This window comes from Carassius gibelio, chromosome A8 (genome assembly GCF_023724105.1).
Source record: "Carassius gibelio isolate Cgi1373 ecotype wild population from Czech Republic chromosome A8, carGib1.2-hapl.c, whole genome shotgun sequence".
NCBI lineage: Eukaryota > Metazoa > Chordata > Actinopteri > Cypriniformes > Cyprinidae > Carassius > Carassius gibelio.
The window spans coordinates 4,595,205-4,621,874 of NC_068378.1; the positions used below are offsets into that span (position 1 = coordinate 4,595,205).

Here is a 26,670-nt window from a genome sequence, read left to right on the forward strand (position 1 = left end):
TGTATGGAGCCGCCACTGCTCTGAGCACATTTCTGACATTTCAAATGATCACATCAAGAGTAATGCCTGATTTGTCAACAATATTAGCATTTATTTACAATGATAAAGAACACAATGACAATTTAAATCAGGTTAATAATCATAACATAAAGAAATACAGGGTGTGTCACATAACCTGACGACAATGATTTGGTGATATATTGTCCAAAACTGCTGCACTGGCCAAAAATGACCAACAATCTCGTCTAGACAATCGTCTAGACAATCAAGACTAGATTCAGAAACAGTTAGACTTTCATGTCCAAAGATAAAGCTCATGAATCCAGTAGCTTGTTGAACAGCAGACTGAGAGGTTTGATCACTAGACTAATTGTTAACGTTACACTTGATTCACGTCAGACTGTTTACAATGCATCTGGGTGACGGACAACAGATGTTTACAGCGTCAGAATGAACTCAAAAGGCGCTGGTGCGCAGATGATCACATGACCAGCGCACAGGCCAACGGAAGTACTCAAGCGCGCTGCAGATGCACAGCTTTAACGCATAATCTGTATAAAAACTGAATAAAAGACTGTATAAAAACATATAACAGTATTTACGCAATCCACTTATCTATAACATATAGACAGTGCTGGGTAGATTACTTATGACTTGTAGTCTGTTATTGTTTACAAATTATATGACAACTGTAGTCAGAAATGTAATTTATATTACTAATTGTAGGTCTTGTATTCTGACTACCTCGGGATAACTTTGAGATATTTTGTGACTTAAATTTTTACATTTGAAATATTTCATTTGTTTAGCTGCATGCCAGTGTGAGCATTAACCAATATCAGAGAACTGTAAACATCCAAATGTGTCATTAAATAATTGAAACATTAACTTTAAACCTCTGTGGGGACTTCAAGTAAATACTTTAGGTCAAAGGGATTTGACTGCAAAGTTATCTGCATCACATGAAGAATACTAATAAACATGAAAACAGCAATGACATGAATGAGGTCTTCTGAGTTTTGGATATATATATATATTTTTTTTTTTTTTCAGTTATACATCAGAAGTATTTAGTAAATTGTGTAATTGTTCATCGTGGTATAAAAGACTTAGAGGTGCATCAGAAACATGGATTGCAAATTAATTCGCATGACATTTACATGGCCTTTCTATATTGTGAATATTCAAAGCTGAATGAAATGACACAAAGTAGACTTTTTAAGAAAAAATAAAATAAAATAAGAGAGAGAGAGAGAGAGAGAGAGCATCTCTGTGCCATTTATATTCCCATGCAGCAGAATCCCCTTCTCATGATGAGGAATACCTGAACATCATCCACACAGAGATCAGCCGTTTCCAGGCCCAGGGAAAAGTGCAGCTGTGCAGAGACTTCAACACAAGAACTTGAACTGAACCCGATAACAGAGATCCAAAGGACAATGAATATATCTTTGGCCAAAACTCCAAAGAAGTTATAATATCCCATTCTATTACTGTGATGTCATTCAATTATTATTATTATTATTATTATTATTATTATTATTATTTATCTATTTGTACATGGATACTAAGCTTTGGCAATATTGTATCATTTACAGTCATGCCAACAAAGACATTTTGAATTGAATTGAATTTTAACAATTTTAACATTGAATTGAATTGAAATATAACATATAGACACTGACCACTTATCTTTAATTCACAGATCATTAAATATAATATTTAGACGAGGGAATTAAGCCCGTTTCCGTCACAAACGAAATATCAACGCTTAAGGTAATTATTTTTATGATAAACAAAAGTCAACTTTATGAGATAAATGGACGAAACTGTGACATAATTTATAATTATGACACAAAAAGGCACAAAAAAAAGTGTTTTCTTTTTTTCTGTGTGGACGTGCGCGTATCTGAGCGGGTAGTATATTTAATTATTAATGAGCACATGTGGTGGGTTTGCATCATAAGTGATGACAGACGCTGCATCCAATGGGATGGTCGTATGGTCGAGAGTGGGCGTGTCCCACACGAAGGGGGCGTGGTCTGTCGATCACACGCCAGCCTGTTTGTCGTCCATGCTGTTCTTGCACACGCTGTTTAGCAAGAGCTCGAGTACAGCGCCGCCCTGGGACTGCACTCTCCCCTCATAACTCCTGGAGGATTGGGAAAAGGTTGAAGGTAATGGAGGAAATGCGGTTTTTTTTTTTTTACTATTAAACAGGGTCAGCATGAGTGTTTTGGTTTCGGTTCGGTTAATTAAAGGGACCGCTGCTGTCACGCGGAACCACATGTCTGGGTCGAGCTATGAACAACATCGCAAGATGCATAAATCAATCCTAAAGCGATGCATCATGTCATATCAACTGTTTATTGCTTGCATTTATTGTCATTTAAAAAATAGTGTCTTTCAAAAGCAACATCCTTTTAAATGAATTAACGGGTCTTCCTTATATGTGAAGACTCACAAGTCTTCGTGCATTCAGCAAATAGGATAGTCATGAGAATAAGAATAACACGTATTATTCATAGAACAATCTATAATAATAGTTACTCTATTATGCTTTTTAACGTTTGCATGTATTTACTTTTATGAGACGTGCATGTTCGGTATTAATTAATAAACTAATACTAAAATGCTAAATATGTTGGTATAAACCACGTGAATATGCCATAAAAGTGTCATCATCAAATTAAAGAAAGACTTCATCGTAATATTGACTTTGATGAAGTACCGTTAGAGGTAAGGGGACAATCAGTACTTATTATTTTAACTGTCAGTAATAAATGTTCAAGTAGTATACTTTAAATTAAAAGTTTCAGTGGAACATTATAATGTGTTAGATGCTGTTTACTAAAGTATATTAATCATCTTATGTCTCCAATCACATATGTTGCTGAAATAATAATTTGACATGATTTATAGATTCAAATGTTATGTGTGCAGTATCAGAACATACTGTACCCTGGATACTATATCCCACAATGCAGTGGGACACACACGAATGGTTTGGAAGTCATTACATCTGCACTTTTTTAACACATCACTCTATTGACCTATTATAGTGTCAGACTGCCAAATTTTAAGACGTTTTTACATAAAGTTGAACTAAAAATGCAAAATAATAGTTTTTATATGCAGGATAATAGCTGGATTCACACTTATGAGGGGAATAATGTTTAATACTGTTTTTAATCTAAAATCGTGAACACCATTTTACTTACTACATTTTAAAAATAGATAAATACAAGCATAATAAGTGGTAAACTATTATTACATTTTGAACATAGGCAGTGTCATTAATGTCTAGAGATTGGAGACATTAAAAAAAGTGAGCGTTTCTCTGTGCACAGGAAACATGGTGAACCAAAGAGCTGATGTAGGATGGCAGTCCTCTAAGAGCGACTCCAGCGGGGTCAGTAACAGCGGAGAGAGCTCCAAAGAGAGCTCCAGGTGCTCGACCCCGGTACTGGACACCGACCGCACCGACCGGCTGCGGGACAAGATGAAGCGGCGGATCGAGTCTGGGGACCACTGGTTCTCCCTGGAGTTCTTCCCACCTCGCACAGCGTCTGGAGCCGTCAATCTGATCTCCAGGTACGTATATTATCTAAATATATATATATATATATATTTCACCCAAGATTCACCAAGAGATTATTTATATATCTATATATTTTACATACACACAAATAGGGAGCCTGATAAAAATGCTAATTTCAAAGGAAAAAGGTTTTTGCATCTAAACATTCGTATAATTTGCATTGGATACAGTATTAAAAAAAAACAAACAAACAAAGAAAAAAGGGTCACTGGAGGGTCACAGCACTGGCAAATTTAGCTTCAACCTTAACTAAATGCAACAGATCCAACTAATCAAGTCCTTCAGGTTTATTTAAAGGCTACAGGTTTGGTTTTGGAGCAGGTTGGCCCTCCAGGAGCTGTTCTGGGTTGTTTATCATGGGTGAAACCAAAAGTGAAAGACAGGGTCTGTCGAGCGTTAGGATTGATTGTGTCCAAACGAAACAGAAGTACTGCAGCAAACATTAACCCTGATGACACTCATTTCCTCAAAAACCAACCACAGACAATTTCCCAAAGCTGACATACATGAAGCGCTGTATTGCTAAGACTTTAATTTCAGACATCGTTGATGAAATGCAAAAAAGATGGTGTCATGACCCTAAAACACGGAGAGTTGGAGACCAAAATCTGCCCTGTCCAGATAAATCGTCTCTCATCGTGTCCCTGGTTAGTCTCTGCTCTGCGTGTGCGTGGTCATGTGATCTGGAGGAGGCGTGGCTTTGGCGAGTGATTTGCAGGGAGGGTGAGGTCTTATGCTTTCAAAGCTAGCTTGCTGTTGCTAGCCTCTCCGAAATCACACTACCCTACATTTTAAAGTTGTATGAATCTATTCTTCAGAGGCCTGAAGCTGGATTAAAGGCAGATGGTGGTAAAATGCCTTAAAAAAATAACATTGCCTATTTCCCAGGTGTTCACATTATATTTTGTCCAACCCCTAAATCACGTTGATCCTTAGTTCAGTTGAAATTTCAACATTGTTTCAATATTAAATCAGGGTGCAAAATGATGTTGGATCAACATCAGAGTTCGATGTTGATTCAATGACTTAATGTTGACAACGGGATGTTGATTCAGCATAGTTTCAATGACTGTTTGCAATCTGTGTTTTAGATTTGACCGAATGGGTTCTGGAGGTCCGCTCTTCATTGACGTCACTTGGCATCCGGCTGGAGATCCGGGCTCTGATAAAGAAACATCCTCAATGATAATAGCAAGCACAGCGGTCAATTACTGCGGCCTGGAGAGCGTCCTGCATTTGACATGCTGCAATCAGACAAAGGAGAAAATAACAGCCCATTTAAATAAAGCCAAGCGGCTCGGCCTCAAGAATATCATGGCCCTGAGAGGAGGTATGAACAGTGACTGATCTGAAATCTGTTACTTTGGTCCAAACGACACGGTTTTCCAAAAACAAATAAGGTCTATTTCAAACCCTTTGAAGGCGGCATCCTAATAGTCATGGATCCTCATTATAATCAGCATTTCTCACGTTAATCTGCCATCGTGCATCTACAGCTTTTGGAGCAGTTCTGCATCACGAACGCATCTGATTTCTCTGCAGATCCTGTGGGGGAAGATTGGGTGGAGGAAGATGGCGGTTTCAACTATGCTACAGATCTAGTCAAGCACATTCGCTGCGAATTCGATGACTACTTTGATATCTGTGTCGCAGGTAAGCATTAAAAAAAACAAGCAGTTATTGGTGTTTGCTAAGCTAAATATCACTATTGCCATTGCTTTTACCTTGCGGATGATAAAGTTGCCAAAAAAAAAAAAAATTACATAGTTTTACACTGAAGTTGGATCCATTTGTTCATACTCATTTTTGCATGCAGCTCTAAACTTCATCAGCTCAAAGCCGTTACAAATGTAATGATAGGTTACCCGACGGGGCACCCAGAGGCAGAGAGCTATGACGATGACCTCAGTCACCTGAAGGAGAAGGTGGATGCTGGTGCACACTTCATCGTCACCCAGCTCTTCTTCAGAGCAGAGACCTTCCTCAAATTCGTCAAAGACTGCCGGGCCATTGGCATCACCTGCCCCATTCTCCCAGGAATCTTCCCCATACAGGTACATCAACAGAATCTGACCAGTGATGGGGAAGTCATCCAGTTATCTCGTCTTAAACCAAACACTCATTGCAAAAGACCAATTAAGGGCCACTCTTAATGCACCTTATCAAACAGCGTAATTGGTTGTCTTGGAATATATGCAATGGTGTGATGAATGTATTTATTGCCCTACATTTTAGTACAACTAAAAAAAGTTAATACAGATTAGTGTTTTAAGATAATAGTACTGGTTATCTAATACAAACTATTGGTTATCTACAAGCCAGCACCATTGATTTTATCCCGTATGTTGTGTTTTGGTCAGTTTGACCTGAAGAGGATTTTATTTTACCTGTAAATGATTCATTTTTGACCCTGAACAAAAATTAGGTAAGGGATTTTCAATACAGCACAAGAGTTAACGTACTCTACCTAACTCTTTTCACTCCTAAAGGGATACTGTAGTGCATGTAGTACTGTAGTTCATTTGTATGTTGAGGTGTGTTCATGACATGTTGTACCTAAGATCTCAGACTTAGACCGTACAATCTGACTTCTCCAATGTCATGCGGAAAACCGAAAATGGCAGCTGCTTCAGGAGTAAAATGTAGTTAAAGCTAGGCTAGGCGATTTCAGAGAGTCTAGCAATAGCAAGATAGCTTTGAAAGCATAAGATCCCACCCTCCTGCAGATCACTCTCCAAGGACACGCCTCCTCTAAATCACATGACCAGAGACTAACCAGTGACGGCGTTGGTGGACGACTGAATGCAGTGCTGTCAGATTAGCTCATGTCTCATTCACCGGCAAAGCGCGTAATTTTACAATAATAATGTCTTCAATTTTCACTCGGTGTGCAATAGCGCAATGAACGTGCTGACAACGGATCATGTCTGTTCGCAGGTATGCAAATACATACAATGATAGGCAGTAAGGATGACCTATCGTAGCTTTCGGACCCAGAAATATGATTGGACAAACATTTTATGGTCCTACACCTTCCACAGACGATAAATTACACATGAATACATTTAGAGCACTTAATAGTGGTTGTTTTTGATCAACAACCAAAATGGTTTTGAATCAAATCATCTAGTGGATAGTTGGAACTATTGCAAAATAACAGTCCTACCATGTCCTTAAGCTCTTATTTTGCAATATTTTGTTTAATAATTTTTAATAATTGAGGTTAGCATTTTGATAATGCAAGGATGAGCTGATAATATACGAAAGATATGCAAAACAGTTTAATGTAGCTAGTAATTATCTAATACCCCACTAAACAAACTATACATTTACTAATGAAGGAGTTGCTATTGAATTTGCCGATTTGCTGTTGATTACTCTTGTTATGCATATTTAAAGGCGTCATGTATTGAGAAATCAACTTTTACTTGAGCTTACTAAAATAATATCCTGTAAGTTTCAGAACTTAAAACGTCCTTGTTACTGAAACAAAAGCTTTTATTTACACCAGGCCCAGCGAACGCCAGATGCTCGAATGTGCCTGTAGGTTAAACTCCGCCTCCACAGAAGAATTGTAATGCCTTAAAGGGTTAGTTCACCCAAAAATCATAATTATGTAATTAATAACTCACCCTCATGTCGTTCCAAACATGTAAGACCTCCGTTTATCTTCGGGACACAGTTTAAGATATTTTAGATTTAGTCTGAGAGCTCTCAGTCCCTCCATTGAAGCTGTGTGTACGGTATACTGTCCATGTCCAGAAAGGGAAGAAAAACATCATCAAAGTAGTCCACGTGACATCAGAGGGACGGTTAGAATTTGTTGAAGAATTGAAAATAAATTTTGGTCCAAAAATAGCAAAAACTACGACTTTATTCAGCATTGTCTTCTTATCCGTGTCTGTTCTGAGAGAGTTGAAAAACAAAGCAGTTTGCAAACGAATTATTCGATGTAACCGGATCTTTTTGAAGCAGTTCGCCAAATCAAACTGAATTGTTTTAAACGGTTTGCGTCTCCAATCCGCATAAATCCATAAATGACTTAAGCTGTTAACTTTTTTAATGTGGCTGACACTCTCTCTGAGTTCAAACAAACCAATATCCCGGAGTAATTCATTTACTCAAACAGTACACTGACTGAACTGCTGTGAAGAGAGAACTGAAGATGAACACCGAGCCGAGCCAGTTTACGAACAAAACATTGACCCGTTCTTAAGTCAAGAACCGGTTGCATCGGTGTTCGGATCACCAGTAGTTCTTTCGGACAGTTCGATTCAATAAACCGGTTGAAGAAAACGGTTCACCGGTTCTTTTGCGCTCGGCGTAATGGCGTAATTTGCGATGATTGCCCTTGATTCAAGCCTTTGGTTTACCCGCGCTCATAACACTAGCACAGAATCAGTTCAGTTCAGACTCTCTGTGTGTCGGTCTGCTTCACGCTGAATCACACATGCACAGTATCATCAGCTCCTCGGTTCATGAATCAGACGCGTCTGACAGAAACGGTTCTTCACTCGTGAACGAGTCATTATCTGGCTCGGCTCGGTGTTCATCTTCAGTTCTCTCTTCACAGCAGTTCAGTCAGTGTACTGTTTGAGTCAATGATTTTGTTTGAACTCAGAGGGAGACTCAGTCACATTAAAAAAGTTAACATCTTAAGTCATTTGTGGATTAATGCGTATTAGAGACTCGAACGATTCAGTTTGATTTGGTGAACTGGTTCAAGAAGATCCGGTTACATCGAGTGATTCGTTCGCGAACCGGATATCACAAACTGCTTTGTTTTGAACTCTCACACAACAGACATGGAAGAGAAGACAATGCTGAATAAAACCATAGTTTTTGCTATTTTTGGACCAAAATGTATTTTCTCTGCTTCAAAATATTCTAACTGTCCCTCTGATGTCACATGGACTACATTGATGATGTTTTTCTTACCTTTCTGGACATGGACAGTATACCGTACACACAGCTTCAATGGAGAGACTGAGAGCTCTCGGACTAAATCTAAAATATCTTAAACTGTGTCCCGAAGATGAACAGGGTCTGTGTCCCGAGGTCGAGTTATAAATGACATTCCTTTGTAAACAAATACACCAGTCAACGTTGGATTTGAAGAGAGACTGAGATTTAAAAGCAATACTGTGCGTCTATACTGGATTCGACAGGAATGGTGCAGCACACTTGTGTAAATAAAAAAAATATATTTTAACCTTGTAACCTTGTCAGATATTTCCTGATTATGTGTACATGTCTAAAGTCAAAGAAGGCTCCAACAATGAAGGACATAGCTTGTCAAACAGACACACAGAAAGTTAGCTTACGATGCAAAACTGTTATCCAATCACAGCAGTGGCCGTTTACTTCCAAGTTTTCAATGCAGCAAGCCCATTAAAAACCCAGAGTTTCTCGAGCCGGACTCAAAACCAGGATAGAAAATAACCTATTACTTCTTGATTTTGATGTTTTTGAATGTAAAACCATGCAAACGTCATAAGTGGACCTCGTAAAACAGTATAAATTAATAACAAAAGCCAGTTCATGACCCCTTTAATATGGCATTGAGTATGTGAGTACAACATCAGGGGTGTCATCTAGTAATTACGACATGGCATAAACGCAGCATTGTTCCAAACCTGTATGCTTTTCTTTCTTTCCTGGAACATTTTCTTCCTTGGGTCAGTCTTGATAGTTTGAATTTCCTCCGTTTGCGCAGGGCTATCACTCTCTGCGTCAGCTGGTCAAACTCTCCAAACTGGAAGTGCCGGAGGAGATCATGCAGGTGATTGAGCCCATCAAGGATAATGACGCCGCCATTCGCAGCTACGGCATCCATCAGGCGGTGGAGATGTGTAAGGTCCTTCTGGCCAGCGGAGAGGTCCCAGGCCTGCACTTCTACACGCTCAACAGAGAGGTGGCCACCATAGAAGTGCTCCGACAGCTGGGCTTATGGGCCGAGGATCCACGGTGAGTGACTCCCTTCTGTGAGTCTAACTGGAAATCCATTGACTACATCCTGCTGCACACTGGTGACAGAATAATACATGCCCACATGCAGCATGGCTGTAACTTTAATGCTCTGGGATAATAAAGAAGTAAGAGGCTGTGCGTTACAGGGATTTTACCATGGTTATAAGGGCTATAAGGCATGACACGAAGGCTCATGTTAAATCACTGTAACCGGGGGGGGGGCTCAAGTTCTGTATTGCTTTTTTATAATAAGGCTTTTTGATGAATGGGAAAGAATCATGTAATCCAGACATAGAAACTGAATTATTGTATAACATGGAATTTGACAATTTTTTGGATGAATAAACCATTTTTTATATATATATATATATCTCACTAAAATACATAACTTCAGTTAATTAGATGTGCTTTTTGATTACAAAATTATTTAACCATTTGAACAGAATCCAGAAAAATTACAAATGAAAAAAAAAGCAAAATCCAAAAAAAATAAATGGAAGGAATGGTACACACATATTATGTTAGCAAAACTTTTATTTTCGATGTGATTATTTGTTTGACTGAACTAATATATCTATATCACAATATTTTAATTTTTTTTTTTGGTCAAATAATGTAGTTTATTAGTCTAACTGTACATTATATTGTTGGTTGTAGGTGGTAATGTGCAGTCACTCCAGATATTTGTTATTTTACAACAATTAATCACCCTCTCCCAAATTGTCATCATTATAATGCAAAAAAAGGGAGAAAAGGTCATTATTTTATTGTTAGACATTTTGAGTTATAGGACTTTCATTATTCATATACTCATTTATTTAGTAAAAATTAAATGTAATATATATATTTTAATATTTTAATATTTTAACTAGTAAAAAATAAATAAGTTACACAATTTTCTTTCAGCGAAACGTATACGATTCAGATTTATTTGGGCTATAATATGGCCTGGGATTGTTTTTGACAGGTTTGGTGAGATTTATCTTTGTGTTAATCTGGTTCCCTTTAGACGTCCCCTGCCCTGGGCCGTCAGCGCTCATCCGAAGCGTAAGGTAGAAGACGTCAGGCCAATCTTCTGGGCTTCCCGACCCAAAAGCTACATCTACAGAACGCAAGACTGGGATGATTTCCCCAACGGAAGATGGTACACACGCACTGAAATTTTTCTATTCTGAGTTTAATGTTTTAAGTGGTTACAGAAAAGTGACTTCTGGTGTTGTCATCTTGTCAGGGGTAACTCCTCGTCTCCAGCCTTTGGCGAGCTGACAGACTACTATCTGTTCTACCTGAAGAGCAAGTCTCCCAAAGAGGCCCTCCTGCAGATGTGGGGTGACGAACTCATGAACGAGGAGAGTGTGTATGAAGTCTTCACCAACTACATCACTGGCCAAACCAACCCCAGTGGACACAAGGTAGAGCTAACACAAGGACTGACACACGGAGAGATGCACAAATACAGAGCACCGCTTGAACCACATGAGTCAAGACGAGGAAGAAACTCACTGTATGAAGCGGTGTTGTTTGGAACAACACTAAGGATTTTAATTATTTGTGGTTGTCAAACGATGTCACAACATTTTGCACATTATTATTGAATTCAGCTGATGTGCAGAGGTCTGATTATCATTGATATGTTGTGTCTTTGAACTAGGATAAAAAAAGTGTTTTTGAACCAAATCAACTACTCGGTACGAAAGAGGATCAGGGCCAAGCCATAGTAAAAATAAAACCATCTCGAGATTAAAGTCATTATAATTTGAGACTAAATTCGAATGTAATGAAAAATATCTAGAATAAAATCGCTGTGTATTTTTGTTCTTGCAACAATAGTTATTCTCAAAATTGAATTAAACATTTTCTTTCTAAAATTTTCTTTAAATTTTACTTGTTTTCTCAAAATTTAATGAGTTTATTCTCTCGACACATCGACTTTATTCTCGAAACCTAATGATTTAATTCTCAACATTTATTTCAACATTTTTCGTCAAATTGAATGAGTTTCATCTCGCATTACAACGACTTTAATCTTGAGATGGCTTTATTGTTTGATGCTTGGCCTTAATCTTCTTCCATAACCCTGCCTTTAATATATAAAACACTTTTTATAAATAAATTGACTGACCAATGATTTACAATTTCGGTGATCTAATATTTGGATCATACTGCCCCATTCATGTCGACAGTATTTGTATGTGTCCTAAATGTCCCGTAGGTCATGTGTCTGCCGTGGAACGACGATCCTCTGGCTCCGGAGACCAATCTGCTGAAGGACGAGCTGGAGAAGGTGAACCGCAGGGGCGTTCTCACCATTAACTCTCAGCCCAACATTAACGGCAAACCCTCGTCCGACCCCATCGTGGGCTGGGGTCCTGCGGGGGGATACGTCTTTCAGAAGGTCAGCTACAGCGCTAGAAGAATAGCTCACTCATAAATGAAAATCCAGGCATATTTTATTCCATGCGATGTACAATAAGATGTTTCCGAGAAAGAGCGAACGCGACTTGTGTGTGTGTCGTATTCTGAAGTCTTCTGATCGTTTTGTGCGAGGAACAAACTGAAATTTAAGTCTTCTGGCTGAAAATCTTCCTTTCTGCTCTAAAATGTTTAATTCTAGACAAAAACATAAACGTGTTTCATTGTAATCACTGTTTCATGGTCATATCTAGTGTTGTGTACTTCGGTACTTTTTTAGTACCGGTGGTACCGAGGTCCCGGTCAACCCGGTTCTTGACGCATACATCGCTATGATTTCCGCGAAGCAGAAAACGCGGACATAATCTCAAAATCCAGTCATGAAAATGAAACTTACATTTTAATATGGACAGGCACGGAATTTGTCAAAGTTAGCATAAATTAATCAAATCAAATCTCTGTATGGACCAGTCTATGTAACTGTTAAGCCGCAAAAGTTGGTTGAAATATGAATCCTGCATGTTCTGCGCGTCTCTGTGTGAATTAATGAATGGCAGAGACGTGCGGGTTTGTTTACTACATAGACTGAAGCGCTTCACAAGCATTTTACCATTTCATTTGAGTAACACTGGTGTCAAAATAAAAGTAGCCCGTCAAAATAAAAGTTAATTTTTACATAAAGGCATTGTGCTAGAAATATTACTATTATTTAGTAGAATGTATGCGATACTGCTACTACTGTTTTATTTTTTAAAGAAATTAATTGCACAATATTTCTTCCAAGTTTACATTTTAATAGAAAATCCCCTTTATTTATCAAAAAATTGTTTTACATTTAAGACAAATTTATAAAAAAAAAAACTTTAAACATAATTGTAAATAAGTATAAAGAATGGCATTGGTTTTATTTTTAGTGATAAAAAGGTGTTTTTTCTTTTTTGAATTAGAATTTTTTTGAGTTTTGCTTTGGTACCGAAATTGGTGCCAAGAACCCTGGACTTTCACTGGTATAGGTACCGAATAATGAAATTTTGGTACCGTGACAACACTAGTCATATCGTTAACTAAAAATACAACTAAAACCATAAAAATGGTCTTGTTACTTGAAATAAACATCAACTGAAATAAAATCAAGTTTTAATTCCGTTGGTTTGTTTAAGGAATCGGATAGCTAGTCATTGGTGGTTTTATTTTGTGGTCCATTATCTTTCAGGTTTATTTGAGATTGGCTTACTTTTGGAGATGGTTCCTTCAGCTTCTTTGTTTTTGACCTCTTGAAATCAACAGGCTTACCTGGAGTTTTTCACATCCAGCGAAAATGTCACTGCGCTTCTGCAGGTGCTGAAGAAGTATGAGCCTCGCGTGAACTACCATATAGTCAACGTTCAGGTGAAACAGCAGCACTCCCTACAACAACCATGAAAGAACATCCAGTTTTGAAAGATTAAAAAAAATATATATATATTTTATCTTCTTTTTAGGGCAAGAATATTACGAATGCCCATGAAATGCAGCCCAACGCTGTGACATGGGGCATATTCCCAGGCAGAGAGATCATTCAGCCCACCGTCGTGGATCCAGTCAGCTTTATGTCCTGGAAGGTGATGCTTTTTCCACCATTAGGTCTTGGCGTTCACTCACTGTTATTATCTCAGTGATGAACGAGACCATCATGTCTGTCTTGTTCCCACAGGACGAGGCGTTTGCGCTGTGGATTGAACAGTGGGCGAAGCTGTACGAGGACGAGTCGCCCTCACGCATGATCATTCAGTACATCCACGACAACTACTTCCTGGTCAACCTGGTGGACAACGACTTCCCGCTGGACAGCTGCCTGTGGCAGGTGATTGAAGACATGTTCACGCTCCTGGACGCCCCTCCTGGAAGTCCGTCGTAGCCTCACACAGAGCTGCGCTGCTACTGAGACGTCTGGACGCACATCCTGAAGACTTTACTGTGTCAGAGCTTAATACGTCATCACTGCTAATGCATAGGGAGACATTATACAAATGTAGCACTTCAGAAGATGATTTGCCTTAATCTTTAAAGGGATTTATGTTTGCAGTTTTGGGTGCCTTTTTCTTATATTTTTATCCTACATTTTTAACTATTTATAGACAGTATTTTTGATATTGCGTGTTCAATATATGTCAAACATGTGGACACAAAATACAGTATATAGCCACTGTAGAGATGAATCTTATCTTAGCATGTCACATACAGTGTCAAACAGGTCTATGCAAAATCAAGAAAATAAAAAGTTACAATTTTGTTTAAAGGGCTAGTTCACCCAGAAATGAAAACATAACTCGTTTATTCATCCTTGTTTTTTTTTTTGTTTTTGTTTTTTTATGCATTGAAATTTTTAAGCTTCCAAAAGTACATTGTAGACATTGTAGCAAACAAAAGGAGCAATCCAAATGTGCTGAAGAGACATGATCGCTTTATTATGATGAACAGATTTAATTTACGTCTAATTTACATTGATCAATGCACATCAAATATGGTAAACGGAGGCCCAAACATGCATGTTTAATGTGCAAAAACATGTCTCACACAAATACATTTGCGCCTCTGCATGAACCAATGAGGTTCGTTCCTGCACGTTTCCAGCAAGTATGGTCGATGTGCTCCACGTATGTGCGTTTCTCTATGCTTACATATGAATAAAAGCCTAAATCAAGTCCACTCATCATATTAAAAGATGCATAGTAAGATGAATTAAAAACGCTTGATTCATTAAGCTTATTTTTCGCAATATGAACATATGGTTTCACGTGCGTAGAGGGGCAAAAATGCACAAGTTTTATGGCGAGTAAACACTGATGATTCATTTTTGGGTGAACTATCCCTTTAAAGATTTTAAAACATTTCCCATTTTCCTGACACTAAAGACATGTTCACTCTAAATTCACATTGCCTGAATGCATCTGGATGTTTTACTTTTGACGATCATTACTGTGGTTAAAAACAACTACGATGACAGAGAAATAATTTCTCATTTGAGTTCTGTAGAACGTCTCGTGTTACAGGAATGAGAATTGGGAGTGAACGTGTTTGTTTAGTTTGTCTAGTCATGTGTGAATGCTAGAGGAGAATCTAGTTTGTGACGGTTGTGATTTGTGATTACTGTTGTAATATGGTGCCATTATGGATGTAAACGTTGATTTTTTTTTTTTTTTTTTTTTTTTTTTGTGGTTTGACCATTTTTGTTTTTGCTGGCAATATAAAGCTCAATAAACATAGGCTCCTCCGACTGTGCGAACATGTCCACGTTTGACACAATCTTTGGATTATTTGTTTGCTTGAGATTCACATGACATTTATATTTGGAGTTCACCTACATCTCAGAGTCCATGCCTCTGTTGATAACGGAGAAGGATTGGTGCGCTGCCATCAGCAGATGTTACGTGAAACCAGAAGTTACTTCAGCAGCTGCACACATTCGGTCCACGTGGGTCGTCTCTTATCTCACGTCACGCCAAACATCATATGTGTTGGAAGTCAGCCAATGCTATGAACTTGACCTCGTTTTTGCTTGAACACATGTGTAATCGTGATTACTTAAACATGGTCATTATTGGTTATTATTACATCTCTGGGTGGTTTTTAAGCTCTTTGCATGCATTTTTTTTTTTTGCTCTTAAAACTAAAGAGCATTATACAATTAATAAGTGTCATTAATAATTACAATGTTTTTTTTTTTTGTTTTTTTTTTCATCTTGTTATCTTGCCTGGAAAAACTGGGTTATTTTTAAACCAATTGCCAGGTGTGTAAATAAATATAGGACAATACATTTACCTATAAAGCAAAGTGTAAAAATAAAGTGTTCTTGTTACAGTGTCCTTGTCAGTACAGTTAAGTACTGAGTTATATCAATAATAATATGTACTTACTACGGGGTTAGGGATTGGCTAACTGTTAATTGGTTGTAATTATGCATAATTTACTGTTATTGCTATGGTAAGAACATGCAAGGACAAAAAAAAGTGTTTGCCAATTATTTTAGTCTAATTATACTCAGCTTTAAAATATGTAAAAGGATTGAAATATCTTGATAGAACAATAATAATAAAACGTTATTAGCAAACTGAAAAAGCAGATTTTCATTCATCTAAAAGCATAGCAAATACTTCTATTCCTTCTATAAAAATTATAAAAATGTACAAAAGTGGTATGGAAAATATTCTAAACCAAAACTTTATATATATATATACATATTGTACATGAAAAATGCTTAGTATCTCTGCAAGCTAAGTGCCACTTACTGCAGCTTTAATAATAATACTGATACTAATAAAACACTGAACACACTCTTGGTTCTTCCAGTTGTCGTTGCACATGAGAGGAGGAGTCAGTAACCCGACACACACTCATACTGAACTCACTATAGGGCCGTTACATAAGTCAACCCTCTGAACCGCCCGCATATCTCATTCTTCTGGAGATATTTATCCACACCTGTGCACTAATATCAGAGTTAGGTGGACCAACCAGTCAAAATGACAAAGATATCAGTCTCACCTGAAATCAATCACAATTTAGCTCGGACTAGTTGCACGTGTTCATATTTGGCCCTACACACTGTTCATCTAATGCAAACAGTGTTAAACCAACATTGAAAAACATTCCAGAGTGGACGGTAGGGAGTGTTTGTAATGTGTTGTTGTACTCCTGTTGAATAGACAGGGTAAATGGGTGTGTGTGAGTTTCTGCAGTCTGATATGATCTTCACTCATCTGAACTGGTTAGGACTCAGAGTCTGTCCTGTGGGCAAGCTGCCACCACACCTGCAACACCTGCCAAAAAAAAGAAACATTATCATCATCTGTACACAACTGTTGTGGGGTCGATCCTTTGGGAATGGTGCCACTTGTGCCATGTGACTCATATATTTAACACAAAGCTGAACTTATTATTTTCAAATGGTTGTTTTTCATCAACCAGTTTATATGCCCCCATTCATCACATTGCATTCTAATGGTTTTACCAAATTTTACTATAGTTGAAATAAAACGTGTTTTCACTTTTCTATGTAGTTTTATCAAAAATGCGAGTGCACTTCCTGTTCAACTTTGTTCTGCTTTGTCTCCATTGAATATGCATTTTAGTCACGTTCATCTGTGGTGTGTGTGCACTGCAGCCATAAAAAGATGAATACTTATTACAGAAATAATATGCGTAAAAAATATACATACTGTGAACTAAATGTAATCTCTAAATCAAACACCTAATTTCGTTTTATTTGCAATTAACCATAAATGTTTTATCTTAAATATATATATATATATATATATTAAATGCAACATCGACATCTTTATAAGTATTATACAATTACTTATAAAGATGTAGTCTATACGATTAAAAAGGAACTGTTGAATGTACTGACAAACATTTACAGTAAATTAAAATATACTTTAATGTTTAACATTATTACTACGTGCACTTTTTTTAAAGAGTTGTTTAGAAACAGCAGATGCCAAGTCTGTGTTTGTCCAGTGAAAAACTATTGACACGGGTTCAATTTCGACTGAGGGGAACCCCCGAAACAAGATTTTGGAGTGATTTTGGTAGACAGTTTCCTCTGGAGCACCACTGGGCTAGTTTTGGCCGTGATTGGGCTGGTTTTAAGAAGCAATTGGGCTGGTTTTGTTACGTCGATCTGGCAACCCAGTCATGAAATACATTTAGTGGTCTTTAATTTCAATAATATATGATCTGCAAGTACAGTTCCAGTCATCTAGAGTGTATGCTCCTGATAAGACAGTGTGAACAATGAAGGCGAAAGTCAATGTTTATGTGTTTACTGGTCTGATTAAGAACAGACCAGATTACCGTGACCCCTAATAGATATTAGAGATATAAGTGCACGGTGACCCTGTCTATCTTGTGCTAGTGGTGGCCTGTGTCTGATTCACCTGAGCCAACAGCGTGCTGTTAATGGCGGCTGCGTGATCAGCAGATACTCTGTTCCTGATGTGTCTCTTTCTCCAGGTGAGCCAGGCTCTCTGCAGCACACAGCGCTCATACTGCTCCAGAAAGACAAGGATAAGGTTAAGAACTCGCTGTTACCGTAATCAAATCATGGTATAGCTGTCAGCACCTTGTTGGGAGGTTGCTTACATATTCTGGCTGCTTTCTTGCAGGGGTTTGTGTGCCATTTGTGTGCCATCTGCTCTTATCATCTGATCGTGGTTGTATCTCTCTATTAGTTTTATTGGATCTTAGTGCTGCGTTTGACACAATTGACCACAACATTCTTTTGCATAGACTTGAACACTTTGTTGGCATTAATGGAAGTGCATTAGCATGGTTTAAATCCTACTTATATGACCGCCATCAGTTCATAGCAGTGAATGAAGATGTATCGTATCGATCACAAGTGCAGTATGGAGTACCTCAAGGCTCAGTACTAGGGCCACTACTCTTCACACTTTATATGTTACCCTTGGGAGATATCATCAGGAAACATGGTGTTAGCTTTCACTGTTATGCTGATGATACTCAGCTCTATATTTCCTCGCAGCCCGGTGAAACACACCAATTTGAAAAACTAATGGAATGCATAGTCGATATAAAAAAACTGGATGACGAGTAATTTGATGGTTGATAGACAGACAGACAGACAGACAGACAGACAGATAGATAGATAGATAGATAGATAGATAGATAGATAGATAGATAGATAGATAGACAGACAGACAGACAGACAGACAGACAGACAGACAGATAGACAGATAGACAGATATATAGGCAGATAGACAGATGGACAGAGAGACAGACAGCAGACAACAGACAGCAGACAGACAGACAGCAGAAAGACAGATAGACAGATAGACAGATAGATAGATAGATAGATAGATAGATAGATAGATAGATAGATAGATAGATAGATAGATAGATAGATAGATAGACAGACAGACAGACAGACAGACAGATAGACAGATAGACAGACAGCAGACAACAGACAGCAGACAGACAGACAGCAGAAAGACAGATAGACAGATAGACAGATAGACAGATAGACAGATAGATAGATAGATAGATAGATAGATAGATAGATAGATAGATAGATAGATAGATAGATAGATAGATAGATAGATAGATAGATATTTTGTTTTATGGAGCCAACCTGCTAAATTACAGCAGAGATCAGTATCCATGTCATGTGTCTGTGCTGTGGTTCTGCAGCCTGTAGAGGGCAGTGCAGTGCTGATCTCTGTGTGTCAACACACATCTCCAAACTATTCTTGTCATATTGTAATACAGCAAATTTCTTAACAATTACTCACCTTAATAGCAGACAACTGTACAATCAAATCAGTCCCTTACTGTGTTAACAATACCACAATATTAGCAGTAGTGTGGTGCTTTAAAGACCTAAAGTCCTGGTCTAGCCAGCTAGACCTGAGTCTTGTACCTGTGGCGCAGCGATGAACATCAGTGGATCTGAGCAGGGCGAGACAGAGGAGGATGGATGAAGATGAGCCAGTCTGTCTGTGAAGAGCAGAACTCGCTCAGAGAAAGCAGCCTGAGTGTGTCTGTCCCACTCCAGAAGAACAGCCCTCTGAACAGCTCGATCATGAGCGGATCTGTGAAATCTCAATGAGAAATGAGCAAAGACCTGAAGAGTCCACTTCTGAAGAGTGTTGTGGAGCAGGAGCCTGGCAGATAGTCCTTCTGCTGAAATACCTGTTCTCCATTTCAACACTTCCATCAAGACAGACAGATGGATAATAATCAGAGATATTTCATACTGGAACGATTGTCCTCACATGGATCATGTGACAATGAAGACTGGAGTGATGACGCTTTGCATCATAAAAAAACATTAACATTTTAAAATATGTTCAAACAGAAAAGCGTTATTTTGAATTGTATTGATGATTCACAATATTAGCGTTTTACCATATTTGGTAAATATTTCTTTTATATAGATTTATATAGGTAACTGATGTTGAACGGTCTTGTGTATCACAGTTAGTGTTGAAAGCAAATACAGTAAATCACACTCATGAAGGGATGTCACCTGTGTGTCTCTGTCTTGAATGAAACTGCTGGATGAGAAAATGCTTGTGAAGAGCGTGCAGCTGTCGAGATCTGCTCCAGTGCTGAAAGCACGTCTTGAGTGCCAGCACCTTTCTCTGATGACAGTAACACAGAAGTAATGCACTGCACTGAACCAGGGCGCTCCACGCTGACAAACACCTGACAAAACATGCTGGCATAAATAGTGCACAACGGCTCAACTTCAAATCTTTGCTTCATATCAAGTGCTCTGATGCAAGAAGGATGCATCAGCTGTTATTAATGTAACACTTTAGAGGCACGTAAGAACAAGGCAAGATTTTATAAAAGCATTTCTGATTCTTCATTACAGCAATCAATCAATACATCTTAAGGCTCGGATTTTGGATCAGTTAACAGTTCAAGGTTTTCATAAAAACAAGACTGAATAATAATTTTAATAACTGGAAATGTAACGTATAACTGTGTGTTTTCCATGCAACTGTTAACTATGGAAGCCCGTTTCTGCCACTGAATAAAAAATTAAATAAATAAAATGTTTGTGACTTTTTATCTCACAATTTTTTCTAACAGTGTAAAACACACTGGACCTATTACAATGTGGCTAAGTATGGTGACCCATACTCAGAATTAGTGCTCTGCATTTATACCATCCTAAGTGCCCACACACACAGTTTTTAAACACACACAACTTGAACACACACCCGGAGCAGAGATAATTTTTTTTTTTTTTTTTTTGTATAAATGCCAGTATCTGAATATCTTGTTTGAGTGTAACAGTCACAATGCAAATGAAGCACAGGAACACAAGCTGACTTACCACGAGAGTTGAGCTCTCTGTGATTTCTCCCGTATTCTCCTTAACTCCTTCCTTACCCGAGCGCTTTGACACCAAACTGCAAACGCAGCCTGCATTCTACCCTTGTCCTGCAGGAGGCGCACTCTCTCCAGACATCTCCTGGTGTCCTGCTTCCTGTCCGAGACATCTCTCCACTTCCTGAAGGCTGCTGCACAGATTTGGACAGTCTGTCACCTCAGCAGACTCAGTGCTGTCAGTGTCAGGCACCTCACCCACCTGCTAACGTCCATCTGGAAAGCATCCATCGTGCTCTGCTGCTCAATCGTGTTAGCTGGTTCTTCTGAACGCAGGAGTACCAGGAGAGCAGGGAGCGTCTGTACAGAGAAGTGTACAGGAAACAAATACGTGGTAGCAAGTTTGTACTGCAATCTACTGGAAAACTCCAGTTTACTTTGACACCTTCAGCTCAAAACATGATTTGTGAACCGCTTGTCTGTACTGAAGTCACCTCCACGATCTCAGGGTGCTCTGGGGGGGGGGTTTCTATAGACTTATGCAGTATAGGGTATTCTGGACATGCTCTCAGAGGAAAAAAGGTACAAGCTTTCACTGGGGCGTACATTTTTTTCACTTTAGTACATTTTATACCTTTAAGTTACCAATATGGACTCTTTAGGTACAAAGGTGTGCCTTTTGGAAAGGCGCCCCAGTGACAACCGATGAGACTTTTTAAAATGATTTTTAACCGATGCAACTTATGTGTCTTTGTGCTTTTGTCTTGTTTTAGACTTTCACTTTGTACTCCGCTTCCTGATTCATGTTGATATAAACAATAAAGTTGACATCATCCATGAAAATCATCCGTACAGGAGACACACACGGTGAAGATGTGTGAGACACAGATTGACTCTCACCGGCTCAAAACGAACCGTTTCTCTCTGTCTTTTTGACAGGTTTCTGCTCTTTTCTTCCAGAGATGGAAGGAGTGAAGAAGGTGGCTCCTCTGAATGGACTGAATCAACTTCTCCATCTTCATCTCTCTGTTCCTGATCTTCCAGTCCTTCCATGCTGATGATAACAAATGCATCCTAGAACGACAAAACGAAAGCACAAATCTCTTAAATAAGATGCCGTCAACGTTTGGGAGACTGGAAAACACTGCACTGAGTCAGTTTGTCTGCAGCTGTACTGATGTGCGGACAGCTGTGTCCTCTGCCAGGTTGATGTCCACAGGGTCCAGGCTTTGCTCTGGAGTCTCCTGTCCCCCCGAACACATGACCACCTCGAGCACACCTGCCTCCAGAGCAGCCAGTGCTTGTACAGTACACACAGACTGTCAGGACACAAAACATGCACAGCTATATTGAAACCGAAAGGAAAGTCCTGATTCATGTCCAGGACTGTGACTCAGGGATGTCTGGGAGAGGTAACCACAGGATGACTGAAGCACGGCTGGGAGGAACGAGTCGTTTTCTCAGAGCGGCTGTGTTGAATGTGTTTTCCAGGTGTTTGCTCTCATAGTGATTCTTCCACTGTAACACAATGATTGTATCGCCTTTAAGATGTGAAGCTGAAATGCTTCATTGTTCCTCCAATATTCAGATTAGTACATAACAAATCTATATTTTTTCTCTCTTGATTCTTTATTATCATCTATATTGAATATTTGGTTACAGCCTTATGCTTATATTTTAAATACTTGATATAGTTGAGTGAATTGGCAGCATATAGGTGAGCCTTGTAATAAATCAAAGTAGTTAAACAACTACAACATTTTAAAATGAGAGTTAAACCCTGTTTAAATGATTCAAGGTTTCATTTTACAGGGTTTAAAGTTAACAAAGTGTAATACTGGACGCGAGCGGCGCAAATATCTATTAGATAACTCATTATAATCAGTGATGCTGTCTACACTGGATGCAATGTGCCTTCTGTTTATGATTTATTGACAAGTTTCAAATTGATTTTCAATGGTGGCTTTATGGCGTCCAGTGTAGACAACGTGTAAAATAAGATATTATGTCTTGTTTACTGAAAAATAAATTAATAAATAATAAAAGTTAGTATTTGCTTAATTTTATATATACATATATCTGCCAATAGTGTAAGAAAAATGTACCTTTTAATATTTTATTTTAAAAAATTAATGTTTTACTTGTGTTAAGCAAAAACATTTTTTTTTTTCAGAAAGCAAGATTTAATATCTTACTCCATATATATATATATATATATATATATATATATATATATATATATATATATATATTTTTTTTTTTTTTTTTTTAGTGTCATGGGACGCAAATGGCCCTGTTTAGAATTAGGCAGATACAGTTCTCTCTATAGTTTGAGATTTGGGCAGTTGTGCACACTTCCCACCTGGTAAAAACTGTGAGAGAGCAGAAAAGCGCTTGTCCTCCTCTCCACTGCATCAGTTTGCGCACGACGCATGTAGACGGCCCGTCTCAGAGCGTACAGAGCTCTGCTCAGAGCCCGTCTCCGGTCATGACAGCAGGCTTGAGAGAGGAACCGGAGTCTACTGGTCCACATCCTCAGGCTGCGCAACCGCAGACGAAACCTGTACAGATCCTCACATCTGCGACCATTCAGGGCCCATTCTCTAGATCAGCAATCTCACTCTCAGTCCTAACACAGTACATGGGTTCTGAAAGCTTTTAATTTACCTGTTACTCCGAGGCCAAAACTACAGGTACATGTCACAGCAAGCTAGATAATTATTGTGATAGCAGCTCTGTCAGAATAGTCAGAAACGCTTTCACAAGCACTGGCACTTGACACAGATCTTGTGTTTTCTTTACCTTTCTTCTCTTTTCTTTTCATCAGAGTCATCATAAGCCTCTGGTGCCACATCAAGCTTTTCAAATAAAAAGAAATATGTTAAAAATGTGTTTTTGAAATTAAATGTAAATATATTATCCCTTCAAAACACCCTAGTAAAACAAAACCTGGAGTGTGAAGAGGTTTCCTTATGGAAACAGATCCCGATGGGATCAAATAAGGATCTTCTAAAGGTGTGGTTGCATCTTGTGTATGGCGAAATTACTCTGAGAAAAAAAAAATGCAATCTTCTTGAAAGAAATCCATGCGATTAGGAAATCAGGTTCAGTGGAATCACATGCCTCTGTGGCGACATTTATGGAAAATGATTTGTTTTGCAACACTTTAGAAATGAAACATCCACTGAGTGCTGCTAAAGAACATCTGAAACAGACCAATGTACATTTGGCGACATTAAATGACTTTGGTTGTTGTATGACTGTAGTTCAGAAATGAAATGTCCGGTGAGTGAGGTTTTAACAGGTAATAACGCTACGCTAAGGCCTAAGTGTTAACAAAAACAAACATGAGGTTTGATCATTTGCTTAGGCATTTAAGATTGCTTCTCAAAGTCTTTCAGCTCTTTTATCTTTTATGCAAAATACATTTCCCATTTGGACTGGTTCCAGCTAAAGACAGAAATGCTTAGTTTTGGATTTCTTCACTACGGGACTTTGGGCATCAACACACCTGAGCTTTACACTTCACAGCTGAGTCTTGTTGATGAGATGTGAGGTATCTCCCATCAAAACACACTCGTTTATTTCTACTTCCTGCCTGTCCTGGATGAGATGTGCGTGTTTGCGCTGTTCGCACATGTTTCCGTATATCCTCTCTCTGAATCACCAGTGGGTGAATCTGACTCGATCCCTCCTGCATTTCAAGACTCTCATGTGTGTAAATCTCTGTAGGCCAATCAAAAGCCAATTTGTTGCCATCAGGCCTCATCTCTCTGACAAAATCTTCATTTTCCCCAGATTCGTTTGATGATTTGCTGTGTTTAGAAACTCTAGGGTTGTAACTAGATCCCAGTCTTGTACTACAGCACTGAAACCGTTCACTTCTTCGATAGATGCATTGGCCGTCAGAGACAACAGGTTTAGTGCGAGAGGAAACCGCTGCGGTGGACAGATAAGCTGATTGCACGTTCAGTTGTGTTGAAGTTTAGCATCGAGCAATGCAAGTTTGCAGACATCCAGGAGGACTCGAGAAGCTCATGAAAGGTAGAGGACGAAAGCCTTTCATCGTGTCTTTGAAAAGCGAGTGCATCCTTAAGGGGCTTATAAGCAATGTCTGCAGAATTAGGCCGAATGTCTTTCTTTGAAATTGCGGATAATGAGGAATCCTCAGTCAGATGCCTCTCTGGGGTTTTCCATTGCACACACGTGCGCTCGGCTGCTGTATTACCACATCTGAGGCCTGTAGCATCACTTGTTCTCGTATCTCTCTTGGCGTTTTGTGAGCCACTTGCAGTGTCTGGAGCCGAGTAAATGTTCTTGTTCCACATGATGTGGTGAGGAAGATCAAAAGTGCAGTCTGTCTGCTGAACGAAGGGCTCAGAAACACATGTGAGCACGCAGGGAAGTCTGCTCAGCGGGGGCTCTTCTATCAGGTTGTACTGTTTTTTTTGGAGCATATAGAGGCTCATCTGTGTTTTCCAGCATGTTAGTCATATTTTGCCGTCTCAATACAAACCTGCTCGGGTATCATTTAAAAAAAAAACAAGGTCTCATCCAGCTTAATGGAATATACAGGCATAACCATGCATCGATGATAATTAGGCCTCATCTGTACAGTATTCACTCACCTTCAGGAGCAGCATGTTATATTTGCTAATGCCTCTATTGTATCATCTTCAGTTAATGGTCTGTATGAAATGTGGACAAACCTTCAAACCGCAGAGCGCAGGTTGTGTGAGCTAAGAAGATTACCACCAGATTACTTTACTACCAACAGCTGGGAGGAGCCTTAAACTAGATCTCAGTCTAAGCTGACAGATATCACCTTTTAAAACTTCATAATAATAATCTGAAGAATACATGAGTAGTGTTTGCCCATGCAAAATACTCCACTACAATTTAAAGACCATCTTAATCAGGTTAGACACCCTTTTGAAGTGTCTAAAGATCCTAGTTCATGTCATTTTCACAACTCACTACTTTCAAAAAAGTTTTATGTAGTTCTTGTTCTTTTTTGTTCTTTCTTTCCAGAAAGATGTTTTATCAGCTGAACTATCAGTATGCTGTTAAACAACAGCTCGATCCACTGAATTGTATTTGTATCCTTCACAACCTTGTTTTCATCCGTTCATAAATGAAATATGGCGCTACCCTGACTGAAGGCTGTGATAGTTACCAAGCCCAGACTATCCCAAGATTCATTGCATGCTGCTGATGACAGAATTGATTTCATAAGACAAATGCCAGATTACACTTTTAAATGTTAGAATTCGATATCAAGTTAATCGGATAGCTAATAATTTTTTAAAGCAGTTCAAATGCAGACATATCTTTCTGAGAAGCTATTTTCTAGATAGTTATAGTTTTTATGGACCTAGGTGAACATATACAGGCTGTGACCCATGTTTGTTTTAAGACAGCTGAATATGACTTTATACCTCACAATTTTCTCAATATTGAACAACTGTGAGTTTATATCTCGCAATTCTGACTTTTTTTCTCAGAATTGTAAGAAAAAAGTCTGAATTTCAGTTTTTATCTTACAATTATGACTTTATAAATCTCAATTGTGAGTTTATATTTTGCAATTCTCACTTTTTTTTTCTCACAATTCCGAGTTTATAACATCACATTCTTTGTGTGTGACCCCCTTATCTCCCCCCAAATCTATCAGCAGTAAATGTTGATACACTGCTAAGTTTACTACTACTGTATGTGATACTACTGTACTTTAATTTAATTTTTTATTTAATTTTTTATGGGAAAAAAATCCTCAGTGCATCTTCTTTCTGTAATTCTTTGTGTATTTTCATCTTCCCATTTCTGTAAATTTTGTATATATTTT

At 38.4% G+C, this 26,670-nt stretch overlaps 2 protein-coding genes across 5 annotated transcripts; one reads left to right on the forward strand and one right to left on the reverse strand.

The window, feature by feature from the left end:
- Positions 1 to 1,990: 1,990 nt before the first annotated feature.
- LOC128018193 (methylenetetrahydrofolate reductase) lies at positions 1,991 to 15,252 on the forward strand. Its single transcript, XM_052603552.1, has 12 exons — positions 1,991 to 2,177; positions 3,351 to 3,594; positions 4,693 to 4,931; positions 5,144 to 5,254; positions 5,462 to 5,655; positions 9,318 to 9,568; positions 10,581 to 10,715; positions 10,803 to 10,983; positions 11,784 to 11,966; positions 13,271 to 13,372; positions 13,465 to 13,584; positions 13,677 to 15,252. Exons 2-12 carry the CDS (start codon positions 3,356 to 3,358, stop codon positions 13,878 to 13,880), a joined length of 1,959 nt encoding a protein of 652 aa, XP_052459512.1. The 5' UTR covers positions 1,991 to 2,177; positions 3,351 to 3,355; the 3' UTR covers positions 13,881 to 15,252.
- Positions 15,253 to 16,168: 916 nt separating this feature from the next.
- Positions 16,169 to 25,541, reverse strand: LOC128018208 (uncharacterized). Of its 4 annotated transcripts, XR_008184778.1 has the most exons (5): positions 23,188 to 25,541; positions 20,833 to 22,343; positions 19,405 to 20,192; positions 17,903 to 18,013; positions 16,169 to 16,783 (listed from the first exon to the last, which is right to left on the reverse strand). XR_008184778.1 is itself a non-coding variant. In XM_052603580.1 (4 exons), exons 2-4 carry the CDS (start codon positions 19,699 to 19,701, stop codon positions 16,733 to 16,735), a joined length of 459 nt encoding a protein of 152 aa, XP_052459540.1. In that variant the 5' UTR covers positions 19,702 to 20,192; positions 20,833 to 22,312; the 3' UTR covers positions 16,169 to 16,732. The 4 variants fall into 4 exon arrangements, 2 of the variants coding, with proteins under 2 accessions (XP_052459540.1, XP_052459541.1); XM_052603580.1 differs by lacking the exon at positions 23,188 to 25,541 and having other exon boundaries at positions 20,833 to 22,312; XR_008184777.1 differs by lacking the exons at positions 19,405 to 20,192; positions 20,833 to 22,343; positions 23,188 to 25,541 and adding an exon at positions 18,108 to 18,646.
- Between the last annotated feature and the right edge of the window lie 1,129 nt (positions 25,542 to 26,670).

What these genes read in the sequence shown, in the direction of transcription:
- LOC128018208 (XM_052603580.1), bottom strand. Translation starts at nt 19,701, where the DNA reads ATGGAAGTGTTGAAATGGAGAACAGGTATTTCAGCAGAAGGACTATCT. An exon ending in TGTTCATCGCTGCGCCACAG is followed by an intron (nt 18,014 to 19,404) that starts GTACAAGACTCA and finishes TTTCTGGAGCAG; the next exon opens with TATGAGCGCTGTGTGCTGCA. An exon ending in ACAGCACGCTGTTGGCTCAG is followed by an intron (nt 16,784 to 17,902) that starts GTGAATCAGACA and finishes TTTTTTTGGCAG; the next exon opens with GTGTTGCAGGTGTGGTGGCA.
- LOC128018193 (XM_052603552.1), top strand. Translation starts at nt 3,356, where the DNA reads ATGGTGAACCAAAGAGCTGATGTAGGATGGCAGTCCTCTAAGAGCGAC. An exon ending in TATCATGGCCCTGAGAGGAG is followed by an intron (nt 4,932 to 5,143) that starts GTATGAACAGTG and finishes ATTTCTCTGCAG; the next exon opens with ATCCTGTGGGGGAAGATTGG. An exon ending in CCAACCCCAGTGGACACAAG is followed by an intron (nt 10,984 to 11,783) that starts GTAGAGCTAACA and finishes AATGTCCCGTAG; the next exon opens with GTCATGTGTCTGCCGTGGAA.